The sequence below is a fragment of the Martes martes genome (assembly GCF_963455335.1).
Source record: "Martes martes genome assembly, chromosome: 14".
In the NCBI taxonomy this organism is placed as follows: Eukaryota; Metazoa; Chordata; class Mammalia; order Carnivora; family Mustelidae; genus Martes; species Martes martes.
This window is the reverse complement of record NC_137902.1, coordinates 71,821,960-71,844,387: the sequence shown is the minus strand read 5'-3', so window position 1 is coordinate 71,844,387 and position 22,428 is coordinate 71,821,960. Positions and strand designations below refer to the sequence as shown.

Sequence of the window (22,428 nt, the reverse complement as noted above, 5' to 3'; positions counted from 1 at the left end):
TATCTAATTTTTATTTTTGTTGTTAATTTTTTAAATTATGCATATGGTTAAAAAGTTTTAAAAACTCAAATTACGAGACTACATATATGTCTTATAGAAAGAAAGTTAGCATATAGATAAGTAAAAAGAACATTAGAATACACACTCTCTTTTATCTGTCTAGAAGTAAAGAAGCTTATGCTCTAAATAGCATTTTGTAACAACAATGAGAGCAGTAGTAGGATGGGGATATTTCTTTTACAGTGAAATGCATGAATTTTCAAAGCAGGTGAGAGAAGTAGAAAAGGGGAGAAGTATAGGAAACGTAACCAACTTTATTGAGCACTTACTATTTTTTGTAAAGATTTCCTTATTTGAGAGAGTAAGTGCACATGAGCATGCAAGCAGGAGGAGGGGCAAAGGAAGAGGGAGAGAGAGAATCCCAAGCAGGTTCCTTGCTGAGTGGGGAGCCTGACTCAGGGCTTGATCTCAGGACCCTGAGATCATGACCTGAGCCAAAGTCAAGAGTTTAACGCTCAACCGACTGAGCCCCCCAGGTGCCCCGAGCACGTACTATTAGAAGGATGCTTTTCATAGATTTTCTCATTTAATTCATGCACACATACACACACCCTCTTTTGAGATCAGCCTTCCAGGGTTTGGACAAGGTGTTGAGCTAATAGGGGTTCAAATAGACTGAGTATTATCTTTAAGGCTCTATAGTTAGTTCTTTCCCATAGCATTGTGGATTATAAAATACTTCAAGATTTCAGGGAGAAGAATAAGTAATCCAGGCCAAGGTCAGAGAGGCTATCTCTGTGTATGTAACTTTCTCCACCCTGACATTTTTTTTTTTTTTTTAAGAATTAAAGACGCAAATGTCCATGCCAGGTGTCTGTGCATATTTACAATGATTCATTATATGTGCAAAGAAACAGTGTGGCCATTACAACCTAAAAGGAAAGCTTTCATTCTTGCTCTTTGAACTGCTTATCTTTTCACATATATGGATTATCCAGATAGGTTTTCCTTCACACCTGTCATATAAGCAAAAAGTGGTCTATTCTGTAGGTGTCCAGCTTTTTATAGCTCTGTTATTGCATTTCAGTAACATTTTTGTGAAGAATATTTCCAAAGCCACTGAAATCTCCCCATGTCTTGCGTAAGTCTGCCATTTGGAATTTCTTAATCATTTTTGTTGTTAACCAGATGGCAAAGGTACAATTATGTAACATATCCTTATGTCTGATTTTGAATTAATGATCTTATAGTTTATTATACCTTAGTTAGTGACTGTTTTGGTTTTGGTTTTTTGTTCTTATTGTTGTTTTGTTTTTGGTAGTGAGGACTGCCAAATACTCTTTAGTACAGATGAGAAAACCGAGGCCCAGGAATAAAACAATGAATTGATGTGTGCTGAAGTTTGGTCTTCAAAACATTTGCATCTAAATCACTTATATGAATCTTTTCAAATACAGATTTCCCAGTCCCATTAAATTAGAACTTTCAAAAATAGGAGTCTGGTAGCCTTTATTTATTTCTTTCTTCCAAGTTTTTTTTTTTTTTTTAAAGATTTTATTTATTTATTTGACAGACAGAGGTCACAAGTAGGCAGAGAGGCAGGGAGAGAGAGGAAGAGAAGCAGGCTCCCCGCTGAGCAGAGAGCCCAATGTGGGGCTCAATCCCAGGACCCTGAGATCATGACCTGAGCTGAAGGCAGAGACTTTAACCCAATGAGCCACCCAGGCGCCCCTCTTCCAAGTTTTTATTTAAATTCCAGTTGGTTCATGTGCAGTGTAATATTCATTTCATTGGTAGGATTTAGTGATTCATCACTTAAGCGCTCATTCCAATAAGTGGGTTTGTTAATACCCATCACTCATTTAACCCGTCACCTACCCACTACACCTCCAGCAACCCTCAGTTTGTTCTCTCTCATTAAGAGTCTTTTTGATGGTTTGCGTCTTTTTCCTCTACTTTGTTCATCTGTTTTGTTTCTTAAATTCCACCTATAAGTGAAATCTTATGGTATTTGTCTTTCTCTGACTGATTTCACTTAGCATAATACACTCTAGCTCCATGTACATCATTGCAACTGCTAAGATTCCATTTGCTTTGCTGGTTGACAAATATTCTGTTGTATACTTATACCACATCTTCTTTATCAATTTGTTAATCAGTGGGCATTTGGGCTCTTTCCATAATTTGGCTATTGTTGCTAATGCTGCTATAAGTACTGGGGTGCGTTGTATCCCTCTGAATTAGTATTTTTATGTACTTGGGGTAAATACCTAGTACTGCAATTGCTGGATTGTATTCTGTAGTAGCTCTATTTTTAACTTTTTAAGGAAATGCCATACTGTTTTCCAGAGTGGCCGTACCAGTTTGCATTCCCACCAACAGTGCAGGAGGGTTCCCCTTTCTCTGCATCCTCTCCAACATCTGTCATTTCCTGACTTGTTAATTTCAGCCATTCTGACCAGTGTGAGGTGATAACTCATTGTGGTTTTGATGTGCATTTCCCTGATGATGAGTGATGTTGAGCCTCTTTTCATGTGTCTGTTAGCCATCTGGATGTCTTCTTTGGAGAAATGTCTATTCAGGTTCTCTGCTCATTTCTTAACTAAATTATTCAATTTTTGGATGTTGAGTTTGATGCATTCTTTATAGATTTCAGATACTAACCCTTTATCAGATATGTCCTTTGCAAACATTTTCTCCCATTCCATAGATTGCCTTTTAGTTTTGTTGATTGTTCCCTTCATTGTGCAGAAACTCTATCTTGACGAAATCCCAATAGTTCATTTTTGCTTTTGTTTTCCTTGCCTCAGGAGGTGTATCTAGTGAGAGGTTCAGTGGCCTTTATTTTGAATAAGACCCCTTACCCTGAAGTTTGAGAATCAATGAGCTAGTGTATTTCTTCCCACATTTATAAAAGCCTCATTGGCATGCAAATGACCATCTCTGTGATATAGCTTGGTGTAAGAGGGTTAAAGCCAGCATCCCCGTGGTTTTGAAACGTAGTGTGGAAAAGTAATTGAATGGATCAGTGGAGAATAGTAATTGAATACCCTCCACCTTTCACGTACATTCTTAGTACTTATAAAAATTCTGGTCTTTGTCATCCATTCTCTAAACTCAGAAACCTGAAGCATAGTGTTTTTAAGTGTGCTTAAGTGTCTAGCATTGTCTTAAGAAATTAATTTTTTCTGCTTCATTACATTTTCCAGGCAGGTGAGTTTTAACTATTTAATCATTCTAGAAGAAACATAGCCAGTATTATGAATATTAGTAGAACTTGAAGTAGAAGTAAGTTAACACAAAGGTACATTTATGTCTTCATTCATGCAACAGAAAGATTATTACTCTCCTTCCGTGGACTGTCAACCAGGTCAAAAGTCCTGTATGGGCCCAGATATCTTGTTTAGGTAATAAAGCTTTTCTTTTCCAATAACTCACAGCTCTTTTATTAGGTGCTTATATATCGTAGACAATGTCAAAGATAAACCCATGTTTTTGAAGAGCACACTCTTATGGTAAAAAAGGAAAAAGATATACATGTAATTCATAGATCTTTAAAAAATGAAATCCTTCTGAATGAAGCATGCAGACTTTAAGGACTGTCATGGGTTAGAGACTGTAAGAAGGCTTCATGAACATGGGAGTAGCCTTTGGAATGGAGTGTGGATTCTTGGGAAAACGAGACAGGTGTTGTCTTAGAGGAATGGGGACATGCATGCGAGGTGCACAGAAAGATTCTTACTGCAGAGAAGAATGGAAACAATTTAAACATTCACCTGTAGGGAATTGGATGGATAAACTTATGGAATGGAAGACGGCATGGACGCATTCAAGTAGAGGAACTAGATTTCTATGTAAGAGCGTGGATAAGCAATAAAACGATGTTACAAGAAAAAGTGTAAGTTGCAGAACGATACACACTGTCTTAGGTTATCCATCTATTTTTAAAAATTCAAACATAGAAACACACTAAAAAAGATTGGAAGAATGCTCACTTAATTCTTTATCATGCTTGCCTCATAGGAGGTCGGAATGAGGATTAAGTGAAATTCATATTTTTGAGTAATTTATTACTACTTGAAAACAGCTTGAAACAGCATGACAGTATTTGGAGGACATTTCTTGCGGTTTGTGTGGAAATTTGTGATATTCCTCTTTGGTCCTTTCAGTGGTAATGTCCTCATGGTCTTCATGAAAGTAAGCTTAAAAAAAGAAAGAGAAATGGAATTAACACCATCAGTTAGTGTTGATTTGATCAGTCACTGTGTGCAGTGGACATAGACCTTCTTTGTTTTTCTCTGTAGGTAAATGTCACTCGGGAAGACTCCCCAAGTGAAGACCCCGTCTTTCTTCGAACTTTAGGGAAAGGAGACTGGTTTGGAGAGAAAGCCTTGCAGGGGTGAGTAGATGACGTGTTACATAGTTTCTGTTTGAGTGCTGCATAAACTCCCATCTCACGTGCGGAGCTCTGAGCAAAACAGACTATTTACTGTTGATCCTAACATCAGACACAGACCCTTGATGACTGTTTTTATTTATTTTCAAGTAGACTTGTAATGCATTTATATAGGCTTTGGGATTAATTGATGAACTTGTATAATATCATTTTTATATTAATGGGGAAATTTCCTGGCTTTGCGCTCATCTACGATCTCTATAAATACACTAAAAGAGAGGGGGAAAGTTTCTGCTAAGCTTACTTTGTGCCCCAATTTTGCTCTGAATCTTAGGAAGATGATTGATTGAGAATTCCAAAATCCCTGAACTGACTACACACAGCAGAAGGCGATAGAGCCTTGCTGGGCTTCACGTCTGGGTGGCGGTTGTCCTTGTGAGTGGAGGTTAGGCACATGAAGGTTCCCTGTGAACGGGCCAAAGGCTGGACCCAGAGATGTGCACTGTACAAGGTCCCTGAATTCGACTTGTAAAGGAAGACCTCAAGAGGCAAGCACTTGGGATTTCTTCCCGTATACTATGGGAGGGAAAGCCAGTTGACTTTGAAACACACATACTGCAGAACACATGACAAACAATGACAGGACTCTTTGGAAGTCAGTCTTACTTCCGTTATGCTTTCACTTAAAAATTATATTATATGCATTTTGTTTGAAATTGCTGTGAAGAGATCATTTGGGAAGTTTTGATTTTTAAGGCACAAATCACAGAGCAGGTTTTTTTTTTTTTCTTTCCTACCAAACAGAGACCCTGATAAGTCATCTTACGTATGCCACATTATCTTATGAACATTCAGAGCTGAAAGACTTTCACTTTCTTTTTTTCTTCTTAGTTCATTTGATCCTTATCTGATGAGCATGTCCTTGCCATTAGATATTTTTTCCTAATGGAAGAAATACCATGCTTGCTGTACATTCACAAAAGAAGGCAATAAACATTATCTTTTTAGTATAAAGTGCACAGACCTATCATTTGCATTTGAATCATTCTGTCCCTTGATTATACATAGAGGATTCTAGAGAATAATGCCTCCTGGTTCCATTGGTCCAAGATTAACTGCCTGTGTGAGAAATGTCATTTCCAACAGAGCCAAAGAAGCAAATATTTTCATTCATTTCTGATTGAGATCACAAGTGGAACACCAGAAAATAAAACATAACTGAAAATGGACAGATTTTCTTTTGTAGCTTACTGCCACTGAATTTGGGTGCTGATGAAAGAAAGCTTTTAGGATGAAAACCTCTTTCTAGAATGTGTCTTAAGAAGGGATCGTGAGGATATATAATTCATGGAGAAGTTAGCAGATTTCCTCTGGTATCAGAGCGTCATGGTATTCCATCTGGATTGAATTCACTCTGGCATGTGGCTATTTCCATGAACTGCCTGGGGCCCAAAGTCTCCCTTGTACTTATTCGGTCCTCTGCTCCAGCCGGCTCCTCACTCTACCCCCTCCTCCATACCCCCCTCCAGACCTTCCCACTCCCCCGCCTTCCCCTGACCTCATCTTCCCCCCAGCAATGTCTTTCTTTCTTGTGCCCGGTGGCCTTACACTCCCACTGCTCTGCCTGGCTTGATCAGCCACTCTAAGTGCCCTCTTTAGTGTCACCAAGTGTCACCACGGTTTCACTACTTGCATCAGAGAAGGTTCTTCCTTTTCTGTCGTCTTTGCATTTCCCTTCTCAGCCACAGTTTTACCCTGCTAATCCCACCCCCATTCCTCTGTCCCTTCCTTCCTTCTTTGTTTATTTGGGAGAGAGAGAGCAGGAGTGTGCATGAGCAGGGGGAAGGGGCAGCGGGAGAAGCAGGCTCCCCACTGAGCAGGGAGCCAGATGTGGGCCTGGATCCCAGGACCCTAAGATCACGGATCTGAGCCAAAGGCAGGCGCTTAACTGACTGAGCCACCCAGGCGTCCCCACCCCTTTTTTTCTTCAAATTCCCCTTCCTTTGGGTCCCTTGCAACTGTTAGCACTCTTAGAATTTCTCATTCAGTTTCCTAAAATTCATCACTGTTTTGTCCTCAGCTCTCTCTATCCCATACATTTTGATATACATCGAGATCCACGGTTGCATGTCTCCTTGATGAGAGAAGTCCAAATACTCACATTCTTACATGAGCTCTGTATCTGGTGCTTTTCAGATGCTCAACATGTATTCATCAAATTGAATGAATGAATGAATGAATGAACGAACGAACGAATGAACAAATGAACCTCTCTAATGAAGCCCAGTCAGGCATTCCCTTCTTGCTGGGATCTTGTTTCTCTGCTTGGATCCATTTGGCAGTATGTAAGAGATTATGAACTAGCTTGTATACAAGGGGCAGGCTGGTAACGTACATAAGTAAGGTAAGGTGGCAAACTAGAAACCTTTACGTGAACAGGACAGCAATTCCTGACCTCCAGCTCACTGCTAGGTTTTTGTTTGTTTGTTTGTTTTGTTTTTGTTTTAGCAGAAAAAAACTTGGGTTTTATAAAAAATATGAAATCTGATTTTGCAACTTGATTTTTGAAAAAAACAAACAAACTCTGCAAACAAACAAACAAAAAACCCAGTAAACATTTCTGCAAATGCTTTGAGTTGTGAGCTGTCATTTTGTGATTTCTATCTATCAGGTATGTCTTCTTAAAATGCTATATCTAGAATCAAATGAAGGAAGCCTATTAGGTTAACCCTTCTTGATTATTTCCTTGCTTTGGTATTTTTTAAAGTGTTTTGATGTTCTATGTGTATAAACTGTTTTTCACTCTGAGTATCTATATTCTTTTTTTTTTAAAATTTTTTATTTATTTTCGGCATAACAGTATTCATTGTTTTTTCACCACACCCAGTGCTCCATGCAATCCGTGCCCTCCCTAATACCCACCACCAGGTTCCCCCAACCTCCCACTCCCCGCCCCTTCAAAACCCTCAGGTTGTTTTTCAGAGTCCGTAGTCTCTCATGGTACACCTCCCCTTCCAATTTCCCTCAACTCCCTTCTCCTCTCTATCTACCCTTGTCCTCTATATTATTTGTTATGCTCCACAAATGAGTGAAACCATATGATACGTGACTCTCTCTGCTTGACTTATTTCACTCAGCATAATCTCTTCCAGTCCTGTCCATGTTGCTACAAAAGTTGGGTATTCGTCCTTTCTGATGGAGGCATAATACTCCACTGTGTATATGGACCACATCTTCCTTATCCATTCATCTGTTGAAGGGCATCTTGGTTCTTTCCACAGTTTAGCGACCATGGCCATTGCTACTCTAAACATTGGGGTACAGATGGCCCTTCTTTTCACTACATCTGTATCTTTGGGGTAAATACCCAGTAGTGCAATTGCAGGGTCATAGGGAAGCTCTATTTTTAATTTCCTGAGGAATCTCCACACTGTTCTCCAAAGTGGCTGCACCAGCTTGCATTCCCACCAACAGTGTAAGAGGGTTCCCCTTTCTCCACATCCTCTCCAACACACGTTGTTTCCTGTCTTGCTAATTTTGGCCATTCTAACTGGTGTAAGGTGGTATCTCAATGTGGTTTTGATTTGAATCTCCCTGATGGCTAGTGATGATGAACATTTTTTCATGTGTCTGATAGCCATTTGTATGTCTTCATTGGAGAAGTGTCTGTTCATATCTTCTGCCCATTTTTTAATATGATTGTCTGTTTTGTATGTGTTGAGTTTGAGGAGTTCTTTATAGATCCTGGATATCAACCTTTTGTCTGTACTGTCATTTGCAAATATCTTCTCCCATTCCGTGGGTTGCCTCTTTGTTTTGTTGACTGTTTCTTTTGCTGTGCAGAAGCTTTTGATCTTGATGAAGTCCCAAAAGTTCATTTTCTCTTTTGTTTCCTTCACCTTTGGAGACATATCTTGAAAGAAGTTGCTGTGGCTGATATCAAAGAGGTTACTGCCTATGTTCTCCTCGAGGATTCTGATGGATTCCTGTCTCACGTTGAGGTCTTTTATCCATTTCGAGTTTATCTTTGTGTATAGTGTAAGAGAATGGTCGAGTTTCATTCTTCTACATATAGCTGTCCAGTTTTCCCAGCACCATTTATTGAAGAGACTGTCTTTTTTCCACTGGATATTTTTTCCTGTTTTGTCGAAGATTATTTGACCATAGAGTTGAGGGTCCATATCTGGGCTCTCTACTCTGTTCCACTGGTCCGTGTATCTGTTTTTATGCCAGTACCATGCTGTCTTGGTGATCACAGCTTTGTAGTAAAGCTTGAAATCAGGTAACGTGATGCCGCCAGTTTTATTTTTGTTTTTCAACATTTCCTTAGCAATTCGGGGTCTCTTCTGATTCCATACAAATTTTAGGATTATTTGCTCCAGCTCTTTGAAAAATACCGGTGGAATTTTGATCGGAATGGCGTTAAAAGTATAGATTGCTCTGGGAAGTATAGACATTTTAACAATGTTTATTCGTCCAATCCAAGAGCATGGAAGAGCCCAGGACCTGACGGATTCCCTGGGGAATTCTATCAAACTTTCAAAGAAGAAATAACACCTATTCTCCTGAAGCTGTTTCAGAAAATTGAAGCAGAAGGAAAACTTCCAGACTCTTTTTCTGAAGCCAGCATTACTCTGATCCCCAAACCAGGCAAAGACCCTACCAAAAAGGAGAATTTCAGACCAATATCTCTAATGAATATGGATGCTAAGATTCTCAACAAGATCCTAGCAAACAGGATCCAACAGCACATTAAAAAGATTATCCATCATGACCAGGTGGGATTCATCCCTGGGTTACAAGGATGGTTCAACATTTGCAAATCAATCAGTGTGATAGAACAAATCAATAAGAGAAGAGAGAAGAACCACATGGTCCTCTCAATTGATGCAGAAAAAGCATTTGACAAAATCCAGCACCTGATCCTGATTAAAACGCTTCAAAGTATAGGGATAGAGGGAACATTCCTGAACTTCATAAAATCTATCTATGAAAGACCCACAGCAAATATCATCCTCAATGGGAAAAAGCTTGCAGCCTTCCCTTTGAGATCAGGAACACGACAAGGATGCCCACTCTCACCACTCTTGTTCAACATAGTATTAGAAGTTCTAGCAATAGCAATCAGACAACAAAGAGAAATAAAAGGTATCCAAATTGGCAAGGAAGAAGTCAAACTCTCTCTCTTTGCAGATGACATGATACTTTATATGGAAAACCCGAAAGACTCCACCCCCAAACTTCTAGAACTCATATAGCAATTCAGTAATGTGGCAGGATACAAAGTCAATGTACAGAAATCAGTGGCTTTCTTATACACTAACAATGAAAATACAGAAAGACAAATTAGAGAATCAATTCCATTTACTATAGCACCAAGAACCATAAGATACCTTGGAATAAACCTAACCAAAGAGGTTAAGGATTTGTAGTCGAAGAACTACAGAACACTCATGAAAGAAATTGAAAAAGACACAAAAAGATGAGTATCAATATTCTTTTTTTAAACTTTTTTTGGAGTTTCAGTGTTTCACGCAAGAAATTCTAACTTTTCACAAATCACATTGATTTGCTTGTTTCTCTCTAAAAACCTTCAAAATTGACATTACTTTGCGATAGAAAGTCCTCTGGGCACTGTGTGTTTCCTTTTGGGTAGTATCTATGCTTCTTTGCAAACCAAGTGATTTTTATCCTTGGGAGACAGATTGCATAGAGTTCTCTGCATGTACATAACACAGCATTTCAGCTTGTTCTCTCACATGCAAAATTTACACGTACTGGGAATTGTTGCTTTAGTTTACTGAGGATGTTCAATAGAACTGTAAAATATTGATAAATTGGTTAATTTTGACACGAATCCTTGACCATACTTTTTAAATTTCAGAGTGCTTAATACTAGTAGCAGTGAAGCACACGATAGATGGTTGAATGATGGAGCCGAAATGTGAGCTCCATACTCCGTCTACAGAACTCTACCCTAGAGTTCGGCATCTCGGAGGAACAAGCTCCATTTCCTTGTTCTATGCAGACAGTAGGGTCCCAGCTGTAGCCATTTTATAATCTATATGATTACCATCTATTAACCAGTAACATCTCATTAGTAGAGAAACTGAGGTCACGGATTGCTTTCACTTCATTTGGTTAATGCGAAGCAGATTATTCAGTATTCCTTGGCTCAAGCACTATTTCTTTCTTTCTTTCTTTCTTTTTTTCTGTAGTAATAGGTTTTCCACACCAGAAAGAAGGCAAGATGTATTGTTTATAGAAGGACTCTTTCCTTATGTACAGGAAAACAACTCAATTTGTCTTTAGGAGAAATTACTACAGTTGTACTCCAGTAACTCATGAGTCAATCTACCACATGCTTACTGTGGCTTTGAGCTCTCTCCACCTGACTTGAAACCATGCAGAATCCACATGGGAACAAATGGTGTCCAATTCTAAGCCACACCCATGCTGTGCATCTGGAGTAAGAGGGAAAAACTTAAGAGTAAGAAGAAACTGACCAAGATCGGGCTGAGCTCCCACATGGCCTGATCCCCTTCTCCTCACATTTGAGTCTCCAGTGTAGCCTGTGGTGAAGAGTTCCAGCCCAGAAACCAAACTGCCTGGGTTGGGATCTGCTTTATCATTTACGCGTTATGAGACCCTGGAATCTTCTCCTTTAATTAGAAATGGTGGTGATGATTGTACCTAACTTTCTTTTTTGTTTGTTTGTTTAGTTGTGGAGAGGAATAATCAAGGGGATTGCTGTAAAGCATTTGAGTGTCTAGAATTTAAATTATGCTCAGAAGAAGTAGCTGCTACCATTAGCACCACCGCCATCCTGTTTGCACTATCATTATCAATACAATCGGTATCATCACCAGCATCACTCCCAAGAATGTTCTGCTACTTCTTGACCAAACTTTGGAACACTTGGTATAACTGACATAGCATTAGATGTGGAATCAACCACTCACTAGTGATATCACTTGGAGTGAACCAGTACCTCTCTGGGTCTCTGGGTCTGATTTGGAAACCAAGGCAGTTGAACTAGATGATCTCTAATGTTCCTTAGGTCACAGCCTCTGTTTCTCTTGGGATTTGACCTCTTTACAGCTGGAACAGAGCCCTGGATGCCAAATGTAGCCCTTCATCACCTTGTTAAGTGGTGACCTTTACTAGAAGGCCCTTCCCTCCAGGAACTGTCCTAGCTCTTCTTGCCTATCTTCCAACACCTATGGCACTTGCCATGCTCCATCTTTGTTGATGGGAAAATAAATAAATAAATAAGCAAAGGCTATATTTCTTCAAGGACTGTGATCTTGGGAAGGTGAATTAACATTTCTAAACCTGCTTTTCTCCCCTTCCCCTTTTTTAATTAATAAAATCATAGTACATAAAAGGATATGCTGGATATAGCATTTTAATACTTTGTGGTATTTAAATCTGTTAATTCGTCTATTTGAGAATAAAACATTACAGATAAAACTCAAGCCTCCTTGATCTCCTCTCCATTCCTTCCCTCCTTCCCACCATCACCTCCTAAGGTTGGCCATGTGCACCTTCCCTGCTCATGTGTCTATAATTTATTATGTATATATTGTGTTCCTAAATGCACATAAGCTGGTTTTGTCTTGACAGTTTTGTACATCTGAAATCTCTGTTTCACATTGGGCTGATATGTCCTTTCTCTTCTGTCACATGAATCGCATTTGTACCATCTCTTAGAGGTTTAACCTTTTTCTATTCTTTTAGTGATTAATCTTTACGATTGTAATATGTATAGCCAACATGTAATGTTCACCAGTGGCTCTGTCCTTCTCTTGAATAACAAGGATCTTTGTGTGTTTCAGTCTCTCCTGCCACTTTCCCTCTCATTCTCTAGTCTCTGATTCCACCTGGTTGGTAAATCCCCCTGATATCAGTCATTATTATGATGGTATTTTTTCAGATGCCACTGATGTAGGTTCTCAACTTGCTTACCTATTGCTTTGCCCACAATTTCTTCTTATATCCAGTTCATTCCTTTTGGATTTATTCTTCAGCAAGTGTTTCTTCTCCCTCCTTCCTTCCTTATTTATTTTTAATTCCAGTATAGTTAACATACATACACTATGTTGTTTCAGGTGTACAATATGGTGATTCAACATTACTCAGTGCTCATCACGATAAGTGTGCTCTTAACCCCCTCTCCTGTTTCCCTCATCACCCCTACCCCTGTACCCCCTGCTGCCTTCCCTCTAGTAATCCTTAGTTTGTTCTCTATAGTTGGTTAAGAGTCTGTTTCTTGGTTTGCAACTTTTTCTTTTTTCATTTGTTCTGTTTCTTAAGTTCCACAAATGAGTAAAATTAGATGGTATTTCTCTTTCTCTGACTGATGTATTTTGCTTGCATTATACCCTCTAGATCTATCCATGTTGTTGCAAATGGCAAGATTTCATTGTTTTCTTTTTATGGCTGAATAATATTCCATTATAATAAACACACACACACACACCCCACATCTTTATCCAGGTTCATCTATAGTTAGAGACTGGGGTTGCTTCCATATTTCACTATTCTAAGTAGTGCTACAAAAAACATAGAGGCACATAATATCTTTTTGAAGTAGTGTTTTCAATTTCTTTGGGTAAATACCCATTAGTGGAATTACTGGTTCATATGGCAATTCTGTTATTTTTTTGAAGCACCTCCATACTGTTTCCCACAATAGCTATACCAGTTTGCATTCCCACCAACAGTGCACGGAGATTCCTTTTTCTCCACATCCTCATCAGCACTTGTTGTTTCTTCTGTTTTTTATTTTAGCCATTCTGATGTGTGTGAGGTGATAACTCATTGTGGTTTTGATTTGCATTTCCCTGATGATGAGTGATGTTGAGCAACTTTTCATGTATCTGTTGGCCATCTGAATGTCTTCTTTGCAGAAATGTCTGTTCATGTCTTTAGCCCATTTTTAATAGGATTATTTGGTTTTTATGTTTTGAGTTATATAAGTTTCTTACATATTTCAGATACAAACCCTTTATTATGTACATCATATGCAAATATCTTCTCCCATTTAGTAGTTTGTCTTTTAGTTTTGTTGATTGTTTCCATTGCTGTGTAGAATTTTTATTTTGATGTAGTCCCAATAGTTTATTTTTGCTTTTGTTTCCCTTGCCCTAGGAGACACGTATAGGTAAATGTTGCTAGAGGCAGTGTCAGAGAAATTACTGCCTGTTCTCTCTTCTAGGATATTTGTAGTTTCAGGTCACAGATTTAGATCTTTAATGCATTTCAAGTTTATTTTTGTGTATTGTGTAAGAAAGTGGTCCAGTTTCATTGTTATTGCATGTTTCTATCCAGTTTTCCCAACATCATTTGTTGAAGAGACAAGTCTTTTTCCCATTGCATATACTTGCTTCCTTTGCTAATGATTAATTGACCGTATAATTGTAGTTTTATTTCTGGGCTCCCTGTTTTCTTCTGTTGATCTCTGTGTCTATTTTGCGTCAGTACCATATTGTTTTGATCGCTAAAGCTTTGTAGTATAACCTGAAATCTGGGATAGTGTTACCTCCAGCTTTGTTTTTCTTTTCAACATTGCTTTGGCTATTCAGGTTCTTTTGTGGTTTCATACAGATTTTAGGATTATGTTTTCTAGTTCTGTGAAAGATGCTGTTGGTATTTTGATAGGGATTGCATTAAATCTGTAGATTTCTTTGGGTAGTATGGTCATTTTAACAACATTGGTTCTTTCAGTCCCTGAGCATAGGATATCCTTCCATTTGTTTTTGCCATCGTCAATTTCTTTTACCAGTGTTTTATAATTTTTAGTGTACAGGTTTTTAACCCATGGGTTTAGCTTGTTTCTAGATATTTTATTTTTTTTGGTACAATTGCAAATGGGACTGCTTTCTTAATATTTTTCTGCTACTTCATTATTAGCATATAGAAATGCAGTGGATTTCTGTATAATGATTTTGTATCCTGTGACCTTAATAAATTGATTTATTAATACTAGTAGTTTTTTTTTTTTTTGAAGAGTCTTTAGGGTTTTCTGTATAGAGTATCATGTCTTCTATAAACAGTGAAAACTTTACTTCTTCCCTACCAGTTTAGGTGTCTTTTACTTCTTGTCTGATTGCTGTGGCTAGGACTTCTAGTACCACATTGAATTAAAGTGGTGAGAGTAGTCATCCTTGTCTTGTTACTGATCTGAAGGGAAAAGCTCTCAGTTTTTCACCATTGAGCATGATGTTAGCTATGGGATTTTCATATATGACCTTTATGATGTTGAGGTATGTTCCCTCTAAACAAACTTTGTTGAGAGTTTTTATAGATACTGTACTTTGTCAAAGGACAGTGGATATTGTATATCATCAAAGACTTTTTCCTGCATCTTTTGAAATGATCATATGGTTTTTATTCTTTTTTCTTGTTGATGTGATGTATCATGTTGATTAATTAGCAAAGATGGAACCATCCTTGCATCCCAGGAATAAATCCCACTTGATCATGGTGAATGATTTTTTTAAGTATTGTTGCTAATACTTTGTTGAGAATTTTTGCATGTATATTTATCAGAGGTAGTGGCCAGTAGTTCTCTTTTTTGTGGTATCTTTATCTGGTTTTGGCATCAAGGTAATGCTGGCCTCATAGAATGAATTTGGAAGCTTTCCTTTCTTTTCTATTTTTTTGGAATAGTTCAAAAGGAACAGGTACTAACTCTTTCTTAAATGTTTAGTAGAATTCACCTGTGAAGCCGTCTGGTCCTGGACTTCTTTTTGTTGGAAGTTTATTATTGATTCAGTTTCATTGCTAGTAATTGGTCTGTTAAAATTTTCTAGTTCTTCCTGATTCACTTTTGGTAGGTTACATATTTCTAGGAAGTTATCCATTTTTCCAGGTTGTCCAATTTGTTGGCATATACTTTTGCATAATCTTATAATCCATTCTATTTCTTTGGTGTCTATGGTTATTTCTCTTCTTTCTGTTCTGATTTTGTTTACTTGATTTCTCTCTCTCTCTCTCTTGTTTCTGTTTGTTTTGTTTTGGGGGGCTTTTTTTGTTTGTTTCTTGTTTCTTTTTTTGTTTTTTGTTTTGTTTTGATAAGTCTGGCTAGAGGTTTATCAATGTCATTGCTCATTTCAAAGAACCAGCTCCTGGTTTCAGTGGTCTGCTCTATCATTTTTGGTTTTGTTTTTTAGTTTTCACTTATTTCTGCTCTAATCATTATTCTTTGCCTTCCTTCCACTGGTTCTATGTTTTGTTTGTTCTTTTTCCTGCTTCTGTAAGTATAAAGTTAGATTCTTTATTTGAGATCTTTCTTGCTTCTTGAGATAGACCTGTCATTCTATAAATTTCCCTCTTAGAAAAGCTTTTTCTGCCTCCCAAAGATTTTAGACTATTTTGTTTTCATTGTCATTTCTCTGCATATAACTTTTTACTTCTTCTTGATTTTTTTGATTGACTCATTCATTGTTTAGTAGCATTTTGTTTAGCCTTCAAGTATTTGTGTTCTTTCCAGATATTTTCTTGTGGTTAATTTCTGGTTTTGTAGCATTGTGGTCAGAAAAGATGTGTGTTATGATCTTAATCTGTCTGAATTGGTTGAGACTTGATTTGTGCCCTAACATATGATCTATTCTGGAGAAAGTGCCATATGCACTTGAACAGAGTGTGTATTCCACTGTTTTAGGGGAGAATGTTCTGAATGTATCTGTTAGATACCTATTATGTATCTATTAGGTATCAGATCTATTGTATCTTTCAAAGCCACTGTTTTCTTGTTGATTTTCTGTGTTGATGATGTGTCCATTAATGTAAGTGGAGTGTTAAAGTCTCCTAACATTATTATATTATTGCTGATTACTTTCTTTATGGTTGTTAGTAAGTACTTTATGTATTTGGGTATTTGGGTTAGTAAATACTTTATGTATTTGGTACTCTATTGGGTATAAATATTTTCAGTTTTTACATTTTCTTATTGGATTGTTCCCTTTATGATTATGCAGTGTCTTTATTTGTCGCTTTTTATGGCCTTTGTCTTAAAGTCCATTTTGTCTAATACAAGTCGAGCTATCCTGGCTTTCTTTTCATTGCCATTTATGTAATAAATGCTTTTCCATTCCTTCACTTTCAATCTTTATATGTCTTAGGTCTGAAATGCATCCAGAGAAAGTTATTTCTAAAGCTTGTGTCTCATGTGTAAAAATACTCTTGAACTCTGGCCTTAGGAAGGGCTCAGTCCCGTTTGCCATCTTGATTGGACCATAGCCAGCCTCCTTCATGCATCCCCATTGGCTCTCCTGTCCAGCTCCAGCTCATCTCTCCAAACTTAGGACCCATCTGTTTGCAGCACTGAGACTTTTAGGGGTTTTATTTTGTTTCTTTTTGTGTTTTAGTGAGGATTATAATTAATTAGCTCTTAAACAGAGATTATTCTTGTGAGAATTACATTGGGTAATCTATTTAAGATGTAACAAAATCTCTAGTGGGGTTTCCCCTGTTCTGGATCTGTGGCTCATGACCAGAGCTAAAAATCTCCCAGTACACAGGGCCAGCTTCTTTTGCAGAACTGCCTGGGAAGAGCCATAATTGCTTTATTGGTATCACTACTCCATCCACAAGATGGCCTGTTGGGGAGAGTCATGTTCATCAAAAGAAGTTGTTCCCTCTGTTTTCTGGTCTTAGCTTCTTCTTGTTGAGGATTTACAGGTAAACAGGTTTTTAAAATAGAGTGTGTGAAAAATGATACTGTTGCAGAAACCCAACATTATCATGTCTATAGTTCCATCCTAAAACTTTTTCTGACCTCCAGACCCAGTTTCCTATGGGGCTCATCTGCTTATATCTCACTCACGTACCTCAAATGGTGCTTAGGCAAAACTAAATTCACTTTTTCTCTCTTCCCTGGCAAATCTATTCCAAGTACTTCCTTTTGTAATAAGTGTTTTTCAAACCAGATGTTTGGGCATTATCCCTGAGTCCTTCCTCCCCTGATATCTCCATACCACTGAGAACTAATCCTGTTGAATGTACCTTCTAGGTAACAATCAACATCACCAGTGTCTTATCATTTTCACTGCCACTATTCTGATTAGTGCTGCCATGATGTGGTGTCATCTGGACTACTGTTCATCCTCCCAGTTTATCACCCTGTGTCTGGTCTTGCGCACCTTGCATTTCCTTCATTCACTATGGTTATAATAATTTCTCAGAATTATTTTCTACAGTGTCCATAATAAATGAGTGACTTAAATTGACTTAAAACAGTGGAATTTCTTTCTTCAATAATTCTGGAGGCTCAAAGTCCAAAATAAAGGTGGCCATGTTTTCTCTGAAAGTCCCAGGGAAAAATCTGTTCCATGTCTCTTTCCTGGGTTCTGGTGGCTGCCAACAATCTTTGACATCTTTGGTTTATAACTTCATCATTTTGATTTCTGGTTCTGTCTTCATATGGCTCTCTCCCCTCTCTGTACATCTTTGTTTTAAAATCTTTCTCTTTTTACAAAGACAAGAGTCATGGAATTTAGGGCCTACCCTAATCCAGCATGGCAGCTTCTTGAATTGATCATATCCACAAAGACCTTTATTTCCAAATAAGGCCATATTCATGGGTTCTGGGGCTTAGGACTTTAATATAGCTTTTGGGGGAACATAGTTCAATGCACAACACTCTCTAAAACAAATGGGGTCATATCCCTTTCCTTCCTGAGGGCTCCCTGTGGTGTCCCCTGCTGAGAGGTCTCTTCAGTCAATCCTGCAGTCTCATCCCTCACATGCCGCCCTCATGGTCTGTGCTCTTGTCATACTGAGATCTCCAAAGGCACCATCATCCTATGATGTAGTTTGATTTTAGGCATTTGTTGTTGAATGATCATTGATAAGTACAGTCCCACCTGGCATGGATGCATAACTGAACTTAAAACAAGCCCCAGCAGGGGTGTTAGAACCTGGCAGCCCAGCACAGCTCACAACCCAAGTGTGTAGGCATATGAAAGCTGTTTCTCTGACATCACTGATTACTCATGATAGGGACACATTCTCTTGTAGCTTGACATGAATGTGCCTGGGATACAATAACTTAGTGGGTCTTGATGTCACATCAGGGGATTTATGAGAATCATATCTTGGTTTGCAAGAAACTATGTTGTACACAGAATATATTTATACGCACACACACATATCCCCCCCCCCCCCACAGATATGCACAACCCCCTCCAGCACACACATTCTAAATTATAGATATCATTATGGGAATACCTCTGGGCTAGCCTCTACAGACAATAATGGAGATAATTTGATCAATAGAATTTAAACACATAGTCTCTGGACATCTCTGAAAAACACCTTCACCTAGGCTATAAAGTTAGTTGCACCAAAATAGTTTGCTGTTTTGAATTTATTTGATTATCTCATTAATGCTTTAGTGTGCACTATTGCTCAGATATACTGTTAGAAGTTTATTTAATTTAGTATAATTGCTAGTAACTGATCAGTAACCCAAGATATATTAGGTTTAGATAAATTGGGAAATTGGTTATTTAGAAAAATTCTTCAAATACAAGAGAATTTATAAAAGAGGACTTCTGTTCTAGAGAAAGGCTTTATGCTCGCATGTATGAATGATTGTTCATATAAAAGGGATTGCATTTTTCTGCTTGGTTGGGGAAACATCAGGGTGTCTTAGTATTTTTCCATAAAACAGTTTCTTTATCCCTACTGCCTTAAATATAAGGTCATTCAGTGGTGGAAATTGAGCTACTTACAAAACAATTCAGTCCCTCATTGTTATTCTCCAGCATGTCATTCAGACAAATAATTTCCTTTAGGTGCCACAAGATAAGAAAATATAATGTAAATTTGAAAATCTCTTCAAAAACAGATACAGAAATGTTTCATTTGAAGTTAATCTTCTTGTTAATGAACTTGGCTAGTGTTTTGTGCCTCTGTCATTTTTATTCCTTCCAAGTCTAAATGATTGCTTCTTAATTTTTCCTCCATACAGTGTAGAAGAAAAATGACTTGTTATAAATCATACTTTGAACAGGAAAAGAAGATTTTAATTGGTTAGACTCATTGTTATTATACTAATAACTTGTGATACCTGACAAAAATTGTTTTAAAGCACTCTGAATATTCTTGCTGAAAATTATCATTGAATGTAACATTTACTCGTGTATTCTGATTAAGACCATGTCCATATGAAATGAGCATTTCTAGCTATGTTTGACCTCACATTGTTCTCATGTCTCATCCATAGAGTGAAATATGAGTGGGAGTATTTCAGAAAAAAATGTGCTATATAGTCATTGTCTTACCCCATATCCCAAGCATTAAGGCAAATACAATATTAAGATATTTCAAATAGTATTTAAAAGGCTTCAAGTTGGAGCATAGCTCAGTTTGCTGAGTATCCAACTCTTGATCTCCGTTGGAGTCTTGATCTCAGCTTTGTGAGTTCAAGCCCGACATGGAGTCTCCTTGATGAATGAATGAATGAATGGCTTCAAGTCCATCAGCTCTTTCCAGGGCCATGTTCAGATATGTCAGTAAGTAATATTATATGTGTCCATGGTTTAAGCAAGAAACAATAAGAAATTGAAAAAAATGTCATTTACATTTGCAACAAAAATAACAAATCCTTGAGATAAATTTGATAGAAGATGTGTAAGACCTGTACACTGAAAACTACAACACCTTTGCAAGAGAAATGTTGAGATGGCTGTCTTCATGAGACTCAGTATTGTCCTCCCAGATCTATACATCCAGGGCAATCACAGTCAAAATCCCAGCAGGGTGTTTTGTAGAAATTGACAAACTAATTTTAAAATTCAGGTGGAAATTGGAAGGACCTCAAATAGCCAAAAGAAATTTAAAAAGAACACATTTGGAGGAGCAACCCTACCAGCCTTCAAAACTTGTTTTAAAGCCTCAGTAACTAAGGCAGTGTGGTACTGATGTCAAGATAGACAGATCTATGGAACAGAATGGCTAGTAGCAAAATTGATCACACATATATTGCTGTCCTAGCAGGTGTCACCATAACAAAATATCACAGAGTGGATGGCTGTAAGAGCAGAAATTTATTTCCTCAGTTCTGGAGGCTGGGCATTGGAGATCTGGGTGCCAACATGGTTAGGTTCTGGGGAGGACTTTTCTCCTGGCTCTCAGATGGCTGCTTTCTTGCTCTTTGCTCATGTGGCATTTCCTTGGTTTGGGTCCTGTGGAGAGAGAGTGCAGGCTCTCTGGTGGCTCTTCCTATCATAAAGCCTCCACCTTTGTGACATCATCTAAACCTAAGTATCTCCCAAAAGGTTCCATCTTCAAATACTGTAATGTTGGGGATTAGGGCTTCAACATATGGGTTGGGGTAGGGGTACACAACTGGGTCCATAGCATTGGACAGTTGGTTTGCAACAGCAGTTCAAAGGAAATTTAGCTAAGAAAGGTCAGCATTTCCTATAAATGGTGTTGAAATGAATATCCATTAAGTTTTTTAAAAAATTGTCCCTATACCTTATACCATATACAGAAAATCAGTTAAAATGTATCTTAACCAAAACTTGAAGTCTTTAAGAAGAAAATATAATAGATAATTTTTGTGAACTTTGGTTAGGCAGTTTTGTTTCATATGGCATACCAAAACATCAAAAAAAATGTTTAATTATGTTTCATTAAGATGAAGGTTTTCGGTTCTAGAAAAACAGGAGTAAGAACTAAGAAAATATTTTCACTCCACAGACCAAGAGAAAGTATTTGCAGACTATAATCTGAAAAAGGACTTAATTCCACAATGTGTAAAGAACTCTCAGATCTCATAGTAAGAAAACAAAAATCCCAATTTTTAAATGGCAAGTGATTTGAACAGACGTTTCTACAACAAAGAGAAAATGATATTAAATAAGCATGTAAAAATTTACTTGTCCTGATATGTCATAGGGAAATGCAAATTAAAACCACAAGGAAACACTACACATCTTAGAATGCCCAGCCTCTAGAAGATGGACCATACCAAGCATTGAATATGTGGAAATGAGTGGAATTTCCATGAACTGCTGGTGGGCGTGTAAAATGGTATGACCACTGTAGGAAACAGGTCATTCCTTAAAAAGGTAAATGTATTAGCTGCCATGTAATCAACCATTCCATTCCTAGATATTTACACGAAAGGTTATGGAAAGACCCAGACTTTTACGTGAATATGTATGACTGCTTTCTGTGTAATAGCCGTAAGCCTGAAATGACCCATGTGTGTCAGTGTTTGAATGGATAAACAAATCATGGGATAGCCATATAATGATGTACTCTTCAGCAATAAACAGAATGAAGTTTTGATTTACTCAACAATGCAGAGGAGTCTTCAAATAATTACAACGAATAAAGTAAGCCAGATAGAAAAAGGAGGGTATACTATATTGTTCCACTTATATAAAATCTAGAAAATGCCAGCTCATCTCTAGTGATGGAAAGCAGAGTAGGGCTACCAAGGGAGGGGGCTGACAGGAGGCAGAGATGATAAAGGGCTGCTAGGAACCTTTAGGGATGATGGCTATGCTTGTGGTCTTGAGTGCAGTGATTGAATCATGAGTGTAAATGTCAAAAGCATTTAAGTATGGACTTGAAACGTGTGCAGTTTATTGGATATCAGTCATATCTCAGTAAAACTCTTAGGACATTTTCAAAGTCACTCAACAATCTATAAGGTATCCTTGATACAGTCTAGTGTCAGCAAGACAACCACCTGCTCTCTGGTGGCCCGTTTCCCACCCTTCTATGCTCAGAAGTCTCAGGGCTTCATGGGCTCCCATTTTCAGAGCACCTGTTCAGGACCATCAAGTTCTGCAGTGTGGTTTACTGCTGTCACCAACACCAGGCTGCATTAGAGTAACGGATTTAGAGGGCCGTGGTTGCAACAAACCCATGAACAGTAGTAGTGATGGTCCACAAGGTTGTGGATTCCTGAGCAAGTCGAGTGACCGGTTACCCAAAGCATGCAGACAAAAATAGCCAAGAGCATCTTGGCTTTGGGAATTGGTTTTCGGGTGTGTGTCTAGTCG

At 37.9% G+C, this 22,428-nt stretch overlaps 1 protein-coding gene across 2 annotated transcripts in view; it reads left to right on the top strand.

Moving 5' to 3' along the window:
- PRKG1 (protein kinase cGMP-dependent 1) overlaps positions 1 to 22,428 on the top strand; it is a gene marked incomplete at its 5' end in the record, with an annotated part of 1,240,279 nt that overhangs the window by 1,021,447 nt on the left and 196,404 nt on the right. For both annotated transcript variants that reach the window (XM_080822909.1, XM_080822908.1), the window contains one exon: positions 4,305 to 4,399. In XM_080822909.1, coding sequence (XP_080679035.1) covers positions 4,305 to 4,399 — 95 coding nt within the window. The remainder of the gene's footprint in view (positions 1 to 4,304; positions 4,400 to 22,428) is intronic.